A 22855-nucleotide genomic window follows, 5' to 3' on the forward strand; every position below is an offset into this window, starting at 1 on the left:
TGAAATTGCAAAGGGTTTGCATCAGTAAGTTAGTTAGATCAAGTGGGTGAAGACTTTGAACTGCTATTACAATTCATGTTTGTTTTAAACAAAGGACCGCATGTCATGACAGCTACATACGACCATCTACACTGAAATATTTGGTTTAGGTTTTCTTTTCGTTTACCTTTGACAAAATTATTTTTTTTCATTTCTTTATCTCAATATATGACTTTTAAAATCAAGCCAAATTATCCATTGGCTGCAGGGCTGGACACACATTGCTTTTTAATCAAAGAGAAATGTATACAAGACTAGCGATTTTTAGTGGTACAGTTGGATTTGCTAAGAGTATTTTTCTGATTTCCAAAGACAATTGTCAAATAATGCTTACAAGCAAAATAAATGGGACAAATGCGTGCAAAAAGAAGCAGGCACGTAGCATCGGGGTGTAATAAAATAAGGTATTAAACAGTTAAATTTAAAAAAAAAAAGTTAAAAGTATACACAAGATTTTTTTGGGGGATGAATTTGCCCCCCCCCCCCCCCCCCCCCACACACACACATTTTCAAAAACGATGCTACGTGCCTGAGAAGTAATATCAATTACACTATTAATTCTATGTTAAATATGTCAGTGATAACGCATCTTATGTGTTACTAATTAAACACTTAGTTTAAAGGCCTATGGGCTACATTGTCAACCATAGTAATACATGTAATAACGTCATTTGAACGACTGTAACTGAAAGCTTAACTATATTTATTACAATACAATATTTACCAAATGTTTTCATATCTTCTTTGTTTGTAACACTAATACGTGTTACCAGGCTTATCATACGCATTACAAGGCCACTGATACATGTTAGACGGCTAATTATACGTGTTACAAGGCCACTGATACATGTTAGAAGGCTTTATATATCGCCTTAATCCTCTCAGATGTGTTTACCGACCATCCTCCTTAATTCACGGTCGTTAGTATTTTCCGTATGAACGAAAAGTAATAGAATATTTCTTAACATCACTAATGGAAATACAGTTTATCTCAACTTGTCTGCAAAATACCATCCTGAATTTCTATTTTAAAAATTTTGATTTAATGCCTTTTACCTATGATTAAAAAATACCCTATAAAAGTATTTCACATCAAAACATTCTCAATGATGGCTCTAACTGTGCAGTAACTTCGTTTAATTAACCATAAATATAATATATATTTCTGGTTTACTTCTTTGTAATAAATAGGTACTGATGGTGGTGTGTATAGGTATTGTGTCACTCTGTGTGTGTGTGTGTGGGGGGGGGGGGGGGGGATTAAAACCAGCTGAGGAATGGCTTGTCCTCAAAGTATGGGCCAACGCGAACCACTAATTCATCAACGCCGCATCCCGATCCCGAACTAATATCCTCCCTACCAGAGAGAAGGGTCGCCGCCAGGACAAATCTAAGCTCTCGCCATGATCTTTTACAGTTCAAATTAGTTTCTTTATAGTGTAATTGGCGCTTACAGTAAAAAGAAAGAGCTCGTAGATAGACATTGTTGCCTCGGGACTAGTTATCTATAATGGAGTTTTCTGACGGATGACATGAATCAATAAGATCGGTTAGGCAAAGTAGGCTGTCGAAGCACTTTAAAAAGCTCTTCATAGACCAAAAAGTAAATTGTTTTTGCTATCTGTATCCTCTAGTTTATTATATATTGCATAATTCTGCAATGAGCGGGTTGGAATGACCTACGGGGCGAAAGCTTGGAGGTCCAATCTCTCGTGGATCGAAAACGGGTTGCAAATGTAAACGCTGAATATCCGATTAGACGCAAAAATTAAAGGTTAATTCGTAAATTACTACTGAAATCCCCGAGAGCTTTTATCAATTCGAAGAAATCGAAAAATAATACCTTCAATCGTAAAAAACCAGGTTTAATTTTTATTATATACTTCGAAAATGATTCGAAAATATTTTCAAATATGTAATACTAATTCTATCAAAATTCATATCTTATCTTTAGATCACAATGGATTTTCATTTGTCTATATTTAGCTACGCCGAGTATATTATTCTCTGTATTGCATAAAAAAATTAAAGAGTTGTTCAAACAAACAATGACAAGTTGAATTTAGCGTGTGAATGTTCGCAATCCCAAACTTCTTAAAACTAGTCTCCACAGTATTAAATGTATGTGAACTTATGAATTGTAAGGACAATTGATTTGATAAAAGCATTTTAATTTATTCATTACTTAGTACTGACTATTTGGGTTAACCTCTTGATCGACTGAAACGTCCAGCTTCCTATACTCTATACTATAGTTGTAGTATAATCGATAACACGAAAAGCACAGGCAGACATCAGTCTCCCAAATATTGTAGCTACTTCCATATATGGAAGAATTGGCTCTTCTTCGGATGTACATGTAACATACTCATGCACAATAATGATAATATACGTACTTGTTTCTCGCGTAATATGAATCATCAAAGAGAGATGAAATAAAAAACTATCATTAATATTTTTTCGGAGAAGTTCCAACACGACTCACTACATAACTCACCCACTGATGCGGGTGATGTATGTATCTGCTCTGTTCGATACCTTCACCACCTCATGGACCATTAAAGAAAGCACCTGTATCCTAATTAGCCTATAGGGGTTTTTTTTATTTGATAGGACATAAGTATGCACAATGAGATGAGATAAAGTCTCACGGCCCACTCTACAACTACTATATAGGATTCAAACCACTCTCTTGACAAGGATATGGGCATGTTCGGAAGTATCTCTATCTAATAGTATACGGTATGTCAAACCGATTTTATATGAAGTGATACAGTTCTGTGCCTTTATATTTGATGATAAGAAATAGTGACGTGTTACCTGACAGTGACACTAATTCGTCGTCCACAGACCTCACGAGTGATGAGAAATTAGTAGACATACGGCCGTCACAGATTTACATGTTTTCTTTTAAGGGGGCTTAATGGCAAAAAAGTCCATCATCTGATCTGCCTTTAACTTTTAAACAAGATCTTTTTGGCCATAAACTATTAGGTAGTAAAGAAAACATTCATGTATTTTAGCTTTCAAATTTAAACATTTTCCTATAAGTTTATATAGAGCTCTTTCTATAAAGGAGGAAAATAAAGCCTAAAATGGCCACAACCATCTAGCGCCCTTTATTAGGATATTTTATTACACGATAGTGTTTCTGTGCTAAATTTAAATCTTGAGAATTAGATTTAGAAATACAAACTGGGTCTACTCTAAGTTTATGGATAGATACGTGTTTATATAAAATTTATGGCATAGAAACGTTTTATCGCGCTCACAGATTTTAAACATGTATCCTGCTATGTTTGGGCTATGCTACACAAAATACTCGGTAAAGAAATACCCTGTGTTGAAGGAGGCTTGGTGATCATCAAATTACCTTTGACATGATATTTTTGGACATAAATCAACATATCGTAAAGAAAACAATTTAATACTTTGTCTTTAAAATTTGATCATTTCCCTATATCTTTGTACAGAACTCTTCTACATAAGGAGGTAAATAAATGTAACGCATAACAATGGCCACAGCCATCCAACCCTATTCAAAAAGTAAAGTAAATGAGAACACAAAAAAGCAATGTCCAAACACATGTGAAACGACAGGATTTGAGAGCAATTTGCCGTCAACTGTATTTTTTTAATGGTTCAATATTTTGTTTTAAATGTATGTGTATAATTGTTCAATATCTTTTCAAAACATATTCTACTGCAAAAAAAAAAAAAAAACAACAAAATATACCTAATTTTAAATCAAACAGCAATACTGTGGTTTAACCAATTTTCGTGGATTTCGTTTTTAAGTTGATCCATAAAATTAAATGTTCATTGAAATGCTATTTCTATTAACATTTTGTATTGATGGGGTCATTGGCCACGAATATACGTATCCTTGAAACTGATTTTTACTTTATCCACGAAAATTGATACCCTTGAATATTAATGAAACCACAGTAAATTGCATTCCAAGACCTATATATACTGACCCTCGATTATATACGGCATATCACGGATGTAACTTTTATGTATAATAGTACGCAGTATAATTTGTCTCATCAACTTTTACGTTAGGTGAAATATGAGTTGATTTTTTTTTGTATAACCAAGATTATGGATATCATATAACATGATAACAAGAAAGAGACATTTTTTAATCTGGAAAAGATGAAAAATTATCTCTAAAAAAACAATGGATTCTTTTCTGTTTATGAGAAACATAAAATAAACCTAAAATCCAAATTTCCTAGTTCACTTAAACAAATTAAAATTAATGTTGGATTCCTTTGCTACAGCAGATACCAACATTCTACTTATGGCAACACTTTTCACTGTCTTAAAACTTTCAACGGTCTTTTGAGCTATCATAGTTTTTTTTAAAAATCTTAAAGTTTTCAGCTATCTTAATTCTCAACTGTATATTAGTTGTAAAAAGTTTACAATCCAGCAATCCAGAATTTTAAGGTAAATCAAGTTACAACTATTTTGAAGAAAATAGTCGAGTTACACATTATGAATTTTTTCGTATATAGTTTTTCATTATCATTGTGGTTATTGCACAGAATGTTCAGTTCTGTGTAATTATGTTATCATTCGTCGTATTACTGAGGTAACATTTTACCGTAATGGAGCAAGTTTTGGAATTTACTGGGTGGGTGTAAATACAAAATTTACAAACATGACAAAGTTTTGTATTTACATATACCCCGTAAATTCAAAATTTGCAATGTAACATTACACTCAAAATAGTTGGACCGTATATACTGCGATTTGTGGTACCTGTGGACTGCTTTCAATCAATTCATTAATTATATTCCCGTGGCAAGAAATCCACAATGTTTTGATATAAACACATTTTATAGTGTCTCCTGATTAATCTAATCTATTCTAACCCTGTCTTAAAACTGTATCGTTTATAAATACTACATGTAAGTCTTCAGGAAATGAATTATTCTGATAAATTACCATGCAATCGACCCCTTATTCCAGTTAAATGGGAGTGGCCGTGACTATTTTCAGACTGTATTGATCTTTATTAGAAGAAGAGTTCTATATAAAGATGTAAGAAAATATTAAAACTTAAAAAAAAATAAAAACATTTAAAAAAATAATAGTTTACAGTTTTACAAATCATATCTAAAGACTGAGGTTTATCTAACGGGTTATATATTGGCCTCCCTAACCTCTAAGCACGTCCACTGCTTCATCGCTTATATACCGTGGAATTATCCTTAGAACACGTGGTGGCTCAATTTCTGTGGTATTTCCCACAAATTTACCTCGACGAAAACACAAATTTTGAAAGAGTTATTTTTCTTCCTGAAACTAAAAACCGACGCATCCACGAAATAAGATCACCACGAATGAGCAAAAAAACCAGCAATCCACGAAATTTAGCCTCTCACGAATTTAGATGATCCTATGACAGCTACGCATACACGGGTATTTTAGTTAGGCTAGCTAGGCAACTCTACAACTATTATGTTGATAAAGAGGTCTAGCACACTTAGTATACCGATCAGACCCAACCTAACAGATAGTAAACCCCAACTAAACCCTGGGTTTACTTTCTTGGTTTACTTCGGGTTTACTAGAGTATACCCAGAGTAAACCCAAAGTAAACCCAGACTGGACACAGAGAGTAAACCCAGTCAAAAGTATACCTCTGAAAGCAGACGCTAGCTGTGTATTCGGAATACACAAAGGGTAGGAATAACAGGCAGTAGGATGGTAAAATAAAATATTAGTCTGCTTCCCACTCCAGTGCATACAGTTGACCTCAAAAGCAATTTCAAAGTAAACCCAAAGTAAACCCCGATTAAACCCAAAGTAAACCCCGAGTGGACCCAAAGTTTCAAAAAGTAAACCCAGAGTAAACCCAAAAAGTAAACCCGGGGTTTAGTTGGGGTTTACATGTACCCTGGTGTTAGGTTGGGTCTGATTGGTACTGTAGTATACGCTTTGGCCCACAAAAAGGGCTTTTACAGACATTTGACATTTTCGATATTATATTATATTTAGTTTAAATATATCAAATGAAACACAATTTCGAATTACCAGGTCAAAAGAGTTCTAATTATCTGGCACTTTATTATTCAAATCTTTAGGTTTTGAAAGGGTCATATAAAAAACAGTAAGTATGCAATAAATCGTTGGATATTTGGGTCTTTGAACCATATCAAAATTAAGTTTTACAGTTGTTGTAGTAACTATAGTATAAGTTAACATTGAATAAATTTGGGTTTAACTTTTTTACTGAAAAACACACAAAAATTTCAATTAGCGGCTTTTCAAATACGTTCATGCATATTGTCACATATATTAGAAAGACATTAATATCTTCTATGCGTGGCCTAGTGCTAACATGTATCCTTTTTTTATTTTGAGGTCGCTGGATCGACCCCACTAAGTAGTAAATATTTTTTTTCAACTACAGCATAATAAGAACAGAAAGTTTAAATTCCAGGTATCTACTGATCTTTTGTATATTCAAAAATTCTCTGTTGTACTTCTGGGTATGAACATATCCACGTGTCATTTTGTAAACTTTGAATTTACTGGGTGGGTGTAAAATCAAAATTTACAACACGACGAACCTTCAATAACACTGTACCGTGTTCATCATTCGCTTGAAGTAACAGCCAAACATAAGATGTTATTTACCGCCCAGATACCGATTTAGTCTTCAGGAGGCAGGAATCGTCACTGACTAACCGTACGATACACCTTCAATTTTTAGGTACGATATTTTAGCTTTATATATTTTAGCATTATAGCATTATAAAGTAAAGGAAGGTTTCAATTGTTTAGCTTTAATAATCTTTTAAATAAGAGGAGTCTTCCTAAGAGAAAATAAATGTAGTCTAAAAATGGCCACCACCACCCACCCCTCATAAATGGCCACCATCTCCCACCCCTCATAAATGTAGAGTGTTAACTCACGTCTCTGCAAATCACAGTTAATATAAGTCCACACATTGTATTGTGTATATCATTATACTGTATAAGAATACAGATGATGTCAATCATTAACCAATTGGTAGCTGGGTAATTGATCAGATAATCGGCCTACAAAACCATGTATTGACATTTATATAGCATGTCTGGGGCTCTGGTACTGCAATTTTACCACTCTAAATCCTGACCCTCCTCTCTATATTTTTTTTTGTATATAGGCGCTGTGACAATCGCTGCTACACAATGTGATAAGTGTGGGTAATTTTCACCGATTTGACGGCGATTAGTGGTATTGGTTTTACCCTCTCAAAGTCGACAGCTTTTGCGAGTAACTAACAGCTAAGCGTTAGTGGTTAAATCACAGAGACGCAAAAAATAAAGCGCCAAAACACATTGCTTTGATTCTCGATGTGTTTGTTTCATGTTGAACATAATGATGGCCCATTTATATAGTAATCCTGTGAGGTTCACTTCTTGGTCCATTTTTAATGGGTTTTTGCTCCTCATTGATTAGATACACAGATCGACACTAATATTAATATTTTTATAATAAAATCGTTGCCAAGGAACACAAATATTATCAATAGATAAACAAGCAGCAGCAGCATGGCAACAAGAAATTTCTAATTCAAAGCAAAAATACTAGAAAGGACCCCAGGTAATCCAAATGCACTCGGGGGAAAGGTTAGCTTGCGCATGCACCAGCATGATATTGAACAAATCCCTCCCCAATCTGACATATAAGTATTAGTCTATCAATAGCATATTTTGTTATCTATTGATACGAAAGTAAATAAAATGTCTTGATATTATCATCGTCTCTATTTATTTGTTAGCTATGTTTTTGTGAGATTCTGCGATTTTGCTGTTATATGTTGTACATGTATCTAATACATACATTGTATGTATGTACTGAAGAAAAACATTTCTATTTGATACTGTATGTTGGCAAATAATAACGAGGGTTTTATTTAATTTAAGTTCGCGATTTATCATTTTCCCGCGAAATTAAACCCACCGTGAATACTTTCAATAGTTTTCAAAAACGTTTTAATTCTTACTTGTAATATGATCATTGCGCCATTTTCGCAGCGAGAAATTATAATAACAATCGCAATTTTTGTTCTTTTTGAGATACTTTTTGGTCAAATCTAGTCAAGCTTGAAGGCCCCTGTGATAGGTTTGATCATGCCCGACCGTATTTAATCACCTCATAATATTCAAGAAATGATTCCTTATTACTTATTAAGGTCTTCCGTTTCCAACGGAAGACCTTATAGTTTTCGTACTGTTTCTTATTATTATTATTTTTTTCCCAAAATTTTGTGCACGCGATATCTCAAAAACTATTCGGCCGATTTCGACCATTTTTTTACAGATGATTGCCAGTGGTCATAATTCTAGAAGTTTTTTGAAATTTTGAAATCGGCACTTCCGGTTCCGATTTACGGCCGATTTTGTCAGTTTTTTACGACCCATTTTGTGCAGACATAAACTCAGAGACTATCAGAGATAGGAATATGAAATTTTCAGGATAGGTAGACCATAGGTTAAAGTTGTGCACAATGCAGTTTTTTAGCGCCAGTGGCGCCATTTCTATGAGCTCGCCTAGGCTGGAAAACTGGGTACGAATTTTGAATCAAATTTTTCATACGTTTTGATCTCTATCTTTTTATTAGTTGATATTTTGTTAAAACATATATAACAAAAGTGGTAGAGAATCAAAAGTCCTTTCCAACAAAATCAAGAAATAGGGGCTGGCCCCTTAAATTAGGGGCCAAGACACTCATAAACTCTATTACAAATAACTTCAAAACGATAAAGATTTTGTAATGCATTACAGAAGCAAAGTTGTTGACCGTGACAATATCTATCAGGCAAGATCGTTGCTACGCCCATTTATTACGTAATTAGGGATTTTTAGGGGCCAAAGTACTAAAACTTTGACACAATTTATCTAGAAAAATAGACATATTTTGTTAAGCATTGTTGAAGAGAAAATGCTTGCATTGATGATTTTAATCGATTCCATTAATGAAAACACCAATGTCTGTCCCCATTAAGGATCTAGAGGGCTGGCCCCTAAAATATTCAATCATTTGTATCTAAAAAATGAACAACAATTCTAGATAAGTGTAAGAACAAAAAATGTTAGTATTCGTGAGACCGTTCAAATGAACTCAAGAAAATAGGACTGGCCCCTTAAATTAGGGGCCAAGATACTCGTAAAGTCTATTACAAATAACTTAAAAACGATAAAGATTTTTTAATGCATTATAGAAACAAAGTTGTTGGTCGTAACAATAGCACTTTGTAAAACGAATTTCTAAACCAATTAATAACGTAATTAGGGATTTTAGGGGACTAAAATCTTAAACCTTAAATGTGCTGTATGTGAAAAAGCAAAACTCTTTGTTAAGCATTTCAAGGGATATTGACAATCGTATGCATTATCTGAAAAGGAATGGTTGAGGGGGAAATTTGAAATTTCATTTATATTTTAATCGGTTCGTTTAAAAATTGAACGGAAGACCTACTCGTTACTCGTAACGAGATCGTATCTAGTATTAATTAATATAATTTTCAGCTATTCTTGCACCCCAACCCCGTTATTGGTGAACTATAATGGTCAATATGTTACAAAATCCTTCTCCACTTTTGTGTTATCACAGACATGTAAATATTCATGTGGTTAGATGTGAGGATATTTTTGTGCAATAATATGCAATTTTCAAGTTCAATAGAACTAGAACATTTTTTCACTATGAAACATTTTACATTCTGAATCAGAATAATTGTGATTGATGGAAGATCCTTTAATTCAAGGAATTTATGTTTGAGGCCTTAAAATGGCCAATAAAGGGTTTTTGGATGCCTAAAATTATATTGAAATCCTTATGGTGCATCAATAAATCGTGAGATTTGGCAGAATAAAAAATGAAACTTGTACGTTACAAGAAAATGTCCTTGATTTATCATGAAAACGATTCTGTTAAATCAACAAATGTTTTAACTGATATTCTATTTCAGACTTCTGTTAAAAACTCGAGTTTTTGATCCAATAATTGTAGTCTTTTCTAGGACAAAAACTTAAAGTATATGATTCATCAATAATGTAATGTATGCTTAAATCTTTCCCCAAGCATACGATATAAAAAAAAACCCATGATATATTTCACAGCCATTAAATCTAAGTGGATTAAGAGCAAGAGATATGTAGGTTGCAAGAACGTTTGAAATAAAACGAAAATTGCTCGCATCAAAACGAACGTTGGACTATAAGGGGGGTGTGGTGTAAGGATTGAGGGGGGGGGGCGCAACTACACAATTGGCGTTTATTGACATAAACTTTCATACCATAATTTGATATGAATAATTCAGACAGTGGGCCCAAATTAACATTTGCATTAGCGCCCTTGGAATGCACGAAATATTCAAATGTTACTAAATCCCAAGGCTATTTTCATAACAGGGCTATGTTGCAGACCATTCGTCGTCAAAATATCCATACACTTCAATTTGAAAAAAAATGCAAAGTGGTTCTAGTCAAACTCTCTGTGAATAACTTACAATCTAGTCCTGTTTCAAACTTGTGAACAGAATTTCTGGTGCAACTTGCATCTCAAGAACTTGTTTAGAAAGAAAAAAGCAAGGTTGCAAAATTATGACCGCGCCCAAAATGGTATTTAAACCATAACAACTTGAACATAACTATCCAAAGGAAACGTAATAGTTAAATGGATCTAGCATGGTATCTGCTTAACTTTATTCTAGCACTGTCGTGTGACAATACCCAAATAGACCAAAAATATAATCAAGTTGTGCTGTAAGGACTGAAAGTACATTCCATGCATTTTTTTTAAACAAAAGAAAATGCACCAAAATTGTAATTTTTAAATTTCTATTTGAACCCGTTTGAGAATGTGGAAAAAAATCTTGGTAGCAATGATTTTTGTTCAGTTATGCAACAAAGAACTAAAAAAAATGAAGTAGAGAAAATTAGTTCACACGATCTAAATCCTTCTTCATTAGTGTTCATTATCTGAGTTTGATCCGCAGACAGCTTCTTCCTTTACTATCATTATCTACTGCCGGTCCCCTCACGCTGATGGGCTGCTGACACCCGCCATGTCCTGGCGATAGATCACTGTTGTATAATACTCACCTGCCACGGTGGGAAACAAGATATCCGGCAGACACCGAACAGATATTTTATTTTTAATTACGGTTTTTGTCCAATTAATCATTTTTTGATAGATCGACAAAAGAAGAAAAAGCTAGAGGATTGGATTTTATTTTCCAAACATTATCTGCTACACTGAGCCAATAAGGGTGTTTATCAATTCCTTAAATATACCTACCTTTTCATAAGATGCCAGTATTCTAGTTCATCGTCTCGTTAATTGGGGCACGGATCGTCATTTTGACCTACTATTACATTATAAAAATAGCCCGAGTCTCTTATAAAAATATCAGCTATGATAGAGTCTAAGACTAGCCGCTGGATCGCCGAGACACATGCAGTGTTATCAGGAAGTGACAAGATTAATATGCTTACCTTAAAGAGATGGACCTTTAGAGCCACATTATTACGTGCCAATATGTATAGAAATACATTGTACCAGTACAGTATAATTTCCAAAGATCTACATGTAATTACCGTCATTTTAATGTAATTCAAACTTATTTTGTGTCTTGTATTACCGTATATTGCACCCCATTGACGACTTAATCTATGGGTCATGAAATATGTTAGTTGAATAGTACATTTCCATCCTCTATACAAGAACAGCTTCCAGCCAAATGGATTTGAATATCATATCAAATACAGCAACAGGTTTTTTGAAGAGCTGCTAGTTTGTTAAAATATGATGTAAACGGTTTTTTAATCGACATCTTAGAAAAACAAAAACAAAAGTGCAGAACGTTAATAAAAAATTCAACTTTTAAAAAGTTGTTTGTACCATTAGGAAGGCGGTTGTGACTTTACCCCCTTTGCCTCTTCGAATTTGCTAAAATTTATCGAACAGACGGTTTATAGAAAAATAGAAGTTAAGACAATTTTTTGCGGTTTTTGTTCCCGCTTCGATATTGTCATAAAATTTAAGTTTATTTGTGTTATTTAATATCATTTTTGCAAATTTAGATTTGTATAATGTGCTCCATCAGATCTGGTAATCGGATAGCACGCAATTCGAGAAAAACTGAAAATACACCGGTAAAAGAAATCTCAGAAAACTTTCTTAAAAACATTATCCTTGACTTAAAAATTAAAAAATTCAAAACCAACAGAAAAAGAACAATACAGAGAAGGGTGAGTCTACAATTGGTTAGGGTCCCTGTCTGTCAGGTTATCATTGCATTGTCTAAAATGAGAAGAAAATTCTAAATAGAAAAATTTAAAAACTGTTGTTAAGAAACCAAATGGTTATCCTTAATGAGTAAAAACTATAATAATTGTAATTTCACTGTATTTCACATTTCAAATAATTTTATTTGCTAAGATTTTGTAATGAATAAAATGTTTTAGTCTGTGTAAAACTATGATCAGAAATAAATTAATATGAAAATAAAAAAAGAATTAACATACTACACAAACAAGAACAGGTCCCCGAAGGAAGTGTTAGAATTCAGTTTACTTGTTTGCATTTTCCCAATTTTCGCCCATCTTATTCTGCAATGATCGGAATCTACAAAGCCAGTGTGATTTATCAGAGAGATTATTCAACTATTTGAATTAAGATTTATCTTTCTAGGAAATCTCTCTTAAATTATTCATAAAAAGTGAAGAGAAAGAGAAGTCTGACACCACGCAGGCAGCGCTTTCTTGTGTTGTTTTTTTTTCAGTGTACAGTAGCTTGACGATCAGAACGATTTCTTAATAACCCACACACGGTAATGACATCAGACCGATCACTTAACAATCCACACATAGTTACCTCTAAAGTTTTACATTGGGACGACGTGTAAATGCAATTTTTCATCTCAACGTGATATAATGTTAATAACCAAAAGTCTTGTTTAGAATGTTGTAGAAAAATGCTACGTGTACAAAGTACATGCATTATGTTGATATTTTCGTTATCAATTGATCAACAGCAAAAGAGCAATAGAGAGCCAAGATCCGCAATCAATGAAACAAAGAGGTGGTCATGATATCTGAATATACCTATGTTACAACGTCGTTCTTACGCACCTGTCTACAGGTAGTTCTGTATTCTAAAGAAGTTAACGCGGATGAATACACCAGCAATGTTAAAAGCTCAAACAAATAGTTTGAAATGGAATGTACATAAAAACCTATTGAAATACAACTTGAATGTGTATGCTACTAAACTTTTTCGATTGACAACCGGCAGCAATCAATGTTAGAACATGGAAAATTGAATTGTGAAACTGTATACAAATAGAAAAACAAAACATCGAGGCTTCAAAGATATTCAGTTACAAGCCGACATAACTCTCCAATTACTTGTCCTTATTTTTGTCCTAATTTTTAGGTTATTTTTACAGAGATTATTCCAATATAAACCAGTTTTACTTTGACCAAAACTGGGCAGTATATCCACCATGTTGTAACTTCACAAACGATCGGCACTGGCTGGTCGAGTTTTACTACATGTAATTGCAGCTGCATTTCAAAATCGGTCTCTGACGTAACGAAACAAAATAGTCATGACACCGATTGAAATTGATATATATGTATATATGAACTTCTTTAACAAATTTCACTATTTTGTTATATAATTGTTATCAATATTTTTTTTAATCTAAGCTTCACATAGTTTAAGGACACAGAATGCGGTGATGTGTACATATATCATAATAGTTAACTTTGTAGAAGTTGCTCTATGATTTACGAACTAAATGTCCTCAATCTATTAAGTTTGCCCTATGATGTACTTACATGTTTCAAATGTCCTCAAACTATTAAGTTTGTCCTATACACAGATCAGGATTATAGGCGCTCCTCATCCATATCGATGTATAAAAAGCTTCATTTCTATGCTACTTTAGTATAGGGGTGAACTTTTTTTATACCTCGAGTTTATGGTCGAAATGTACATTTAAAACGGTAAACCACATTCTATTGAAAACACAACATCTTATACCTTTAAAAAACTACTCACTCCCAGTTTGACTCGGGTGGCGGGAGGTCTCCAATGGTTGTTAGGGTCAGCGTGGACCAGAAGAGCGACGTCAAGTACTTCCGGGTCACAGAGGCAAACTGCCCGACCGGTTTCGGATACGACCAATCGCCCTCGAATTCCTCCGCCTCAGAAATCAAGTAATAGAAAGCTGCGAACCAGTGCGATCCTAGGAACAAGATGTGTGTCAAGTTCGCTACACGGAAAAAGTTAGGGAAATGTGTTCTGGTCTCCAGCAAATGCAAAAAGCGAAAAGATCGGTAGACTTTCAGAAATCTTGGAAAGCGCAGCATGGGATGAATGCCAACAGTAAACTGAAGGAAGTCTAATGGTGTTAAAGAAACCAGATCCAGAATGATGGCTTTTGTCTGTGCGTATCGCATCAATAGCTTCTTAGAATCATATACCATTATTCCCTTATCGAGAAATCCAGTCCGAATTTGCACAAAAATGTCCAATATATATAAGCTATCACAGAAAATATCACATCCTATCCAAACCATCATGTTTCCTTCTTGAATTTCGCGAAAAGCTTCCCGCGCAATGCACGTCCAAAGATTGTAGAGTATGGCCAGGGTCAGCAGTCCCAGCCAGTAAAACATGATATTACCGTCTGGCTGGAGCACGGTATGGTGCCTCGAGCGACTAACATCCGGGGTCTCCGTATTCTCGAGGTGCTCGTTGATGGTCCCGATAGATTCTGAACGGTAGGGCTGTCGTGTCGAAAATTTCTTCAAGAAGGAATCATCTCTGTTAAGTCCCTTTTTCATAGAAACCGCTGCGTTGGTTACGCGCACGGCATGCCGTATACTGCGCCATCTACGCCCAACATTACCGGAAGTCAGACGCGGATGTGGATGAACCTGGAGTCTCTCGAACTTTGGAGATCCGGGACTTTGTAATGAGGTGGTACTGAGTCTTCGTTTGCTTTCGTCGTCTGAATGTTGGTCTGGGTTTTTGTAGGAAATTTCCTCTTTTTCTGCGCCTTCTTCATTTATCAGTAGTTCGATGCTGTTTGTAAACAATTGTTTGTCTGTCTTTTCCTCACTCATCCCTCCTCGTCTTCGACAATGGCGTCTAGCTTTGGAATCCTACTCTAAAAGAATTACTGATTCAGTATCTAATATTCACATACAAACGGATCACTTGTTTATTACAAGTTAAAAGGCAGTCAATGAGCTTTTTATTTATTTTTCTTTACACTGGATGTCTGAGGAAGCAGATGGTAGACTTAACTGTCCATTTGTCTGCCATGTTTGTCTCTAGTATATCGTGATCTTTGGTATACTGATAAAACTTTTATTACATTAGGAAGTTTGATCTTTCTGATTTATCCAAACCAATAATTATGTTTTATATCTATTACCCGAGGCCTTCAACTTTAAAAACCTTTCAATTAAAAAAATGGACTTTCGGGTGGTATTGCAAGTGATAAAGAAGAAACGTATCTGTGATCCTAACGTTCAGAATATCATTGTTGTCGTCAGTCGCACTAAATAGGGCAGAATATCATTCTTGTCGTCAGTCGCACTAAATAGGGCAGAATATCATTCTTGTCGTCAGTCGCACAAATTCCCTATTCCTTAATCACAAATGTTCGCGAGCGCTAGAGAGCAGATGCATTTGCTTAGCTAAACAGGCAAACCTCAAACTAAACGCCAAGAGTTACCATTAAACTAACCGCCAAATAAATAAATTCAATCAATTGCTAATAATGGCAAGTTAACATTATTATAGAAAAACATCTTAAACTAAAGTCTAAAATAATACTGGTTAGTTAGTAGTCGGTTTGGCCTTACCGTTAACAGACTAGTGTATCGGATCTCCATCCCTGACTAAGCTTCAAATTAAAAGCCCCGTATGTTGCAAATCACTCCGTCAACCAGTAACATGTTCTACTGGGCAAATGCCTTTTAATGATATCAAATAATCAAGCGTTTTACCTGCTGAAGGTAGACAGCTGTTTCTCGCGGGTCCTGTGGAGGCAGCGTGTGGCATCAGGAGAAGGACAGGTGGCTTCCTTAATCTCTGTCAATAGTCGTGGAAAAAGTCAATCACATCGGCTAAAGACCGGCATTGATATCATAAAAAGGAAATCCTGTGCTAATAGATGGCTGTGAAAACGGTTGTAAAATTTTTACAACCAGAATGCAGAAACGGTATCCATTGGTACTTGCGATTAATTATTAGCCTAAATAAACTGGTCTTCCAGTCGTATTGTAAAATCTTAACAGTTATTGCTCCTCCAATCAATACACGCTATCCGACAGCCCACTGACCAGGGAACTAGACTAATCAAAAGCCAACTCTCTCCGAATAAAATATATTTCCATATCTTTTGTGAGCATGGGTTTTTAATATCAAGATGTTGATGGTTGTTGGAATGAAGATTTTGGCAAGCCGATATAGGGCCTAATGCATGATATCTTGGCCCCAATAACGATTAGCCACGCCTGGGTGCGATATTCATACTCGGCGGAGAAATAGCAAGAGATCAGAATTCATTTTTTTCTCTTGAAGATTGGATTATTTATCGACAACTCGGGGTAAAACATATTCTGCGGAGAGAATATCACTCTATTTGCACCCCCCCCCCCCCCACACCGAAACAAAAGTTCCGAGAGTATAGGGCCAATATGATTGAGGGATTTCTATAACGGAACCACTGGAATGAACCCCGCTGCGGATACTGGGATGAGTTCCTAGATCATAGACTAAGCCTGTCGATACGATCTCTTGGATTCATTACAATCACATACTTAATGTTCTACGAACAAATTCATGGCGAAAAAATATCTGTTACTTCTATTATAGTTCTCAGAGAGAGAGAGAGAGAGAGAGAGAGAGAGAGAGAGAGAGAGAGAGAGAGAGAGAGAGAGAGAGATGCGTGTATAAGAAGTATATACCTGTACATGCATAAGGAAGTAAAACATACTACCATTTACATCGTCTCATCAGTTTGCCGTTTATCACCATAGATCATTATAGAAATGATTTGGGAGCTTTTTACCGCCGGATATTGAGAGCGGTTGTCTTTGCCCTTTATAATGTAGTTTATAGACCCCACTTTACACTAATTAACTATATACACTTAGAGAAAGAATTGCTGATTAAAATTCAAATACAAACTTCAATTAGCGGACACAAGTGTATGTGTGCAATCGATTTTTCTCTAATAAAAAGCTTACAATGACACCAAACAGTTTAGTTTCTCCTTTAAATGGGATTTTCAATAACACTTCTAAAGCATCTCTTTAAATTCATTTCAGTCACAAATAAGCTAACTGAATAAATCTCACGAGAGTTTATTGAAAAATTCTGATATATTTTTTCGATAATAACATAATCTTTTTATGTTGACAGATCTATCGAAATCAATGTTACTGATAGCAGTTGAATCCTTTTAAATTCAGTAAACATTTAAATTCAGAAAATGAAATTATGCGACTACCTTGCTGCAGTTGCGTCTATATCCTCTCCCAAGCAGAGCGCTGACTAGCTGTGTGGGATTTAAACATCACTCGCCGCTGTTAGGTGACAACGATCGGGAGAAATCAAAGAGTGAGAAGCTGAGAAGAATACTACCATTTTATAGGTAACAGAGCAAGGTGTTCAGTGTAAAACTGTTAAATAACTCTCTCTCTCTCTCTCTCTCTCTCTCTCTCTCTCTCTCTCTCTCTCTCTCTCTCTCTCTCTCCACTTAATCTACTATATTATCCATTACATTATCTGACATTTTCTGTTATGTAACTGTCTGTATAAATTTTGACAGCGTATGTATCGTAACCGTATTGTTATTGACAGTGTCCGCTATGTATCTGTCCGTGTGAATTTTGACATTTTCCGTTGTGTAACTGTCTATCTAAATTTTGACAACATATGTTGTGTAACTGTATTGTGTTTTACAGCGTCAGCAATGTATCTGTCTGTGTAAATTTTGACATTTTCTGTTGTGTAACTGTCTATATAAATTTTGACAGCGTATATTATGTGACTGTATTCTGATAACAATGTCAGCTATGTATCTGTCCGTGAAAGTTTTTAAATTTTCCGTTGTATAACTGTCTGTTTAAATTTTGACAGCGTATGTTGTGTAACTGTATTGTGATTGACAGTGTCCGCTATGTATCTGGCCGTGTTATTTGACATTTAATGTCGTGTACCTGTCCTTATTAAATTTGACAGCGTATGTATCGTAACTGTATTGTTATTGAAAGTGTCCGCTATGTATCTGTCCGTGTAAATTTTGACATTTAATGTCGTGTAATTGTCTGTATAAAATTTGACAGCGTATGTTGTGTAACTGTATTGTAATTGACAGTGTCAGATGTATCTGTCTGTGTAAATTTGACATTTTCTGTTGTGTAACTGTCTGTATAAATTTTGACCGCGTATGTACTGTAACTGTATTGTAATTGACAATGTCAGCTATGTATCTGTCCGTGTAAATTTTGACATTTTTCTGTTGTGTAACTGTCTGTTTAAATTTTGACCGCGTATGTTGTGTAACTGTATTGTAATTGACAGTGTCAGCTATGTATCTGTATGTGTAAATTTTGACATTTTCTGCTATGAAACTGCCTGTATAAATTTTGACCGCGTATGTATTGTAACTGTATTGTAATTGACAGTGTCAGCTATGTATCTGTCTGTGTAAATTTTGACATTTTTCTGTTGTGTAACTGTCTGTATAAATTTTGACCACGTATGTTGTGTAACTGTCTGTATAAATTTTGACCGCGTATGTTGTGTAACTGTATTGTAATTGACAGTGTCAGCTATGTATCTCTCCGTGTAAATTTTGACATTTTCTGTTATGTAACTGTCTGTATAAATTTTGACCGCGTATGTTGTGTAACTGTATTGTAATTGACAGTGTCAGCTATGTATCTGTCCGTGTAAGTTTTGACATTTTCTGTTGTGTAACTGTCTGTATAAAATTTGACCGCGTATGTTGTGTGACTGTATTGTAATTGACAGTGTCAGCTATGTATCTGTCCGTGTAAGTTTTGACATTTAATGTCGTGTACCTGTCCGTATTAAATTTGACCGCGTATGTTGTGTTATTGCATTGTAATTGACAGTGTCAGCTATGTATCTGTCCGTGTAAATTTTGACATTTTCTTGTGTGTAACTGTCTGTATAAATGCTGAAAGTGACTTTAACTCTCCGTATGAATCTTGAGTGTTCGTGGTTTAGAGTTCCGTAAAAATATTGTAGGTGTATGTTGTGTAGCTGTCCGTAATCTTGACAGTGTATGTTGTGACATTACACTATCCGTATAAATATTGACAGTGTATGTTTTGACATTACACTATCCGTATAAATATTGACAGTGTATGTTTTGACATTACACTATCCGTATAAATATTGACAGTGTATGTTTTGACATTACACTATCCGTATAAATATTGACAGTGTATGCTGTGTAGCTGTCCGTAGTTTTGAAAGCATTTTATCATCATGATAGTGTATGTTGTGTAGCTGTCTGTAAAAAATTAACAGTGTCTGTTTTATGACTGTCCGTATACTAGTAAATCTTGACATTAATCTTAAATTTCATCGTCTTTGTTGTGTCCGTCTGTCTGTCTGTGTTTGTCAGTTTGTTTGTTAGTTCTCGTAGGTTACAGATGTTCACAATTGCATATTTGTAACAAATTAAATCTGTTCTCTCTCGAGGTTGCTATAATAGGACATCAAGGAGAACATTGCCACTCAGTCATCATTGATTGGGAGTGGGCGCAGTGCCTTATCGAGTTGGATCACATACAAAAAAGGCGCTAATACTTCAGCATTCAGTGGCCCTGGCGTTATAAGCTTCGATAGACATGAGGGCATAGTCAATGGCGTGCAGAATCATCATGGTTAATAAGTTAGTGTAGTTTATAATGCCGTGAACACTCGAAAGCCTTGCTAAATAGTTTGTATTTCGAAAGCAACATTTTGATTGATTTTCATGCCTCAGTTATGCAAATTATAACTTTTATAGATACGAAAATACAAACTAACAGACTTGGTCTCTATCTTCTCTGGTGCACTTAAATAAGTCCATATAGCTTAATGGTAAAGATGTGTGTGATACACTAACGTTCATCCTAGGTCACTTTTAGACTTCGCGGCGGCGGATGTGAAAGTTCTGTTGAAGTAATGTTGTTTCTTAATGTTATATTTATTTCAAATTGTCTCAAATTCAGAGATAAGTAATAATTATGACATTTAAAATCTACCCTGGGAGATAAAGTTGGTTGGTACTTAGTTATGTCTACTGGGAATCTATACGGGCCTAACAGAATTGATAATATGGTGAGAACTGTAAACGTAATATTCATTTCTTCAGGTAGTTCACTAGTTCACTCCTAAATGTGTACATGTACGTGTAATCATATGAACAAAACATGCTACAAATATACAAAGAAAAGGGAAAGGTAGTGTTCATCTTCGAGTTATGACTTTTTAATTTAACCATTTTACACTGAAAAAGAAATTATCGACGCTAATAATTTCAAAAATCAAATGCTTTTACAGTTAAATTATGTATGACATACTACATGTATTTTATATATAGTATTACATTAAATATTTTTGTTTTCCATAATGCAAATCGATCAGGATAAATAAAGCACAAAAAACTCCATTGAATCAAGATGTACAAATTGGTGACCTTTTGCACTGAACTTTACATTTACAGTTGTTAATAAAATCAATATTTTTAATTTAATTTAGTTTTTGTTTATATGTCTACACAATGCAACAATTTAAGGAATGAATTAATTTGCTATAAAGTGGTATTAGGTACTTTAACGATAATGTAAACGAAAATGGTTTAAAACATGCAGAATGGTTTAGTGACCAACTTGTCTGTAAAAGAAACTGGATATGTGAATATATAATTAAAAAAACGATCTTTTCAAAATGTTTTTCAAAAATATGATTTTTCAGATATTCCATATGAAAACATTGTATTCGGAAAAACGTCTTTTGAACTGTGTTTTAAAAACCATGTATACATCTGCGATATTGATTCAAAGCTAATTTATGACATTTTTCGTCAAAAACAATTTGTAGCACCATTACATCAATTTTACTATAAACGTGTTTTTGAAATTTCCAAGGAATCATGGAAATCTATTTATGAACAAAAAATCTAAGCCATTAAAGACAAGAAAATATCTGACTTTAATTAGAGCTACTAAATAATTTATTATGAAATAGAGAAATGGTGAAAAGATGGAAAATTGTTGAAAATGATATGTGTGTCTTTTGTAAAGATGTAAAGGAAAACAACGAGCATCTCATTCTAAGATGTAAGAATGTAAGTCAAATATGGGATACTGTTAAAAAATGTTTAAATTTTGATGTATCATGGAAAACAATAGTAATAGGCTTTTATTTTGAAAAGAATGAGAAAACATTATTTCTTAACAGTTTTATTTCTTTGATTGCCTGTAAGATATATAAGTATAAAATGTATTGTAGAATTGAAAACAAAGAGGAAAAACCGCAATAAATATGTAATCATATTAAATATGTACTATCTTTTTTCTGTAAGGTTTACAAATCGCTGTCACAAAGGAGTTTTGCAATCCTTTTAAAACGTATTAGAAGCAGTTTATAATTCATATAAGAGGTAAATTTATACATAACTTATTTTTATTTTTATAGCAGGTCCACATGTACCAGGTACATGTATGGTCGCTGTTTTGCTAACATGGGGCATTAGAGACTTGTAGTTAGTGGATTGTGGCCCTTCATGTTAGCATAGGCAATATCTTATTGTACTAAAAGTGAAATATACATGTGTGTTTGAACAATTCTGAAACCTTTTTCATTACCTATTTGTCAATCATTTTTTATGTTGTTTTTTTTTTGCTTATAAGACTTCTGTCGAATACTATGTATGAAAATGTGCATGTCTCCTTATATTTAAAGATGCTATACATCTATGTTGAATAATTATGTAGTAAGTACTTTTGTTATTGTTTGAAAACAAAATGTCAATAAACAATAAAATTTAAAAAAAATGCTATAGCCAATTTAAACAATTCAAATTCAAAATGGATTGAGGCAGATTACACTCTATAAACTGCGAGAGGTTTAATATAAAGAAAACGCGTAAACTGTTCCAACCTATTTTATGTAATTATGACTTGGGTAGGTATATATTGAATTCTTCCCTTCTTATTTAATTTTTTGCGATTAATTGTCGTTTAAAACGGTCATTTGACCTGTAAAATGATATTGAATTGTACAAAATATAGACGTAACGTCAGACGAATTAATTTGGTCCCGGGGCCATGAAACTAAGACGGGATTTATTTTGATCCCTAGCTCACTTTTTCACAAGGACAATATAGTGGAAAAGTGAGACTGAGATCAAGAGTGAGCTCGTCCAAGTTTTATGGCATTACTGTGTTGTAGGCAACATTCTTTATACGATACAAAATAATTTTTTCAGCCAATCATAAAGCGCGTTACATCTAGAATTATATTATATAATATACACGTGACGTTAAGATTTTATAATGAGGGTTTTAAAAGCCAAATTGTACCAAATAATAAGCATAATATTTTTTCATTTTTTCTTTATATGTATTTGTCTTTTCTAAAGCTAAAAGATTATCAAACTTCGTGACTTTTATTTCAAATTCTCAAATAAAATCTACAGAATATGTCAAATAAATCATGAGTTAAAGTTTGCTTGCATTACAAAGTCATAAAGG

The 22855-nt window shown here is 34.1% G+C and overlaps 1 protein-coding gene across 7 annotated transcripts in view; it reads right to left on the reverse strand.

The window, feature by feature from the left end:
• The window catches only part of LOC105318717 (cyclic nucleotide-gated channel rod photoreceptor subunit alpha), a 29349-nt gene extending 11609 nt beyond the window's left edge, over positions 1 to 17740 (reverse strand). For 2 of the 7 annotated variants that reach the window (XM_034481367.2, XM_034481366.2), the window contains exons 1-2: positions 15935 to 16022; positions 14118 to 15226 (exon numbers count right to left, since the gene is read on the reverse strand). In XM_034481367.2, the coding sequence (XP_034337258.2) occupies positions 14118 to 15226; positions 15935 to 15964 (1139 nt within the window). In that variant the 5' untranslated portion in view covers positions 15965 to 16022. Of the gene's footprint in view, positions 1 to 14117; positions 15232 to 15934; positions 16027 to 16078; positions 16164 to 17041; positions 17076 to 17586 lie in introns of those variants that run through there. The other 5 variants (XM_066078065.1, XM_066078063.1, XM_066078064.1 and 2 more) reach the window with 5 other exon arrangements.
• Positions 17741 to 22855: the final 5115 nt, after the last annotated feature.

Source organism: Magallana gigas, chromosome 3 (assembly GCF_963853765.1).
Source record: "Magallana gigas chromosome 3, xbMagGiga1.1, whole genome shotgun sequence".
Taxonomy (NCBI): domain Eukaryota; kingdom Metazoa; phylum Mollusca; class Bivalvia; order Ostreida; family Ostreidae; genus Magallana; species Magallana gigas.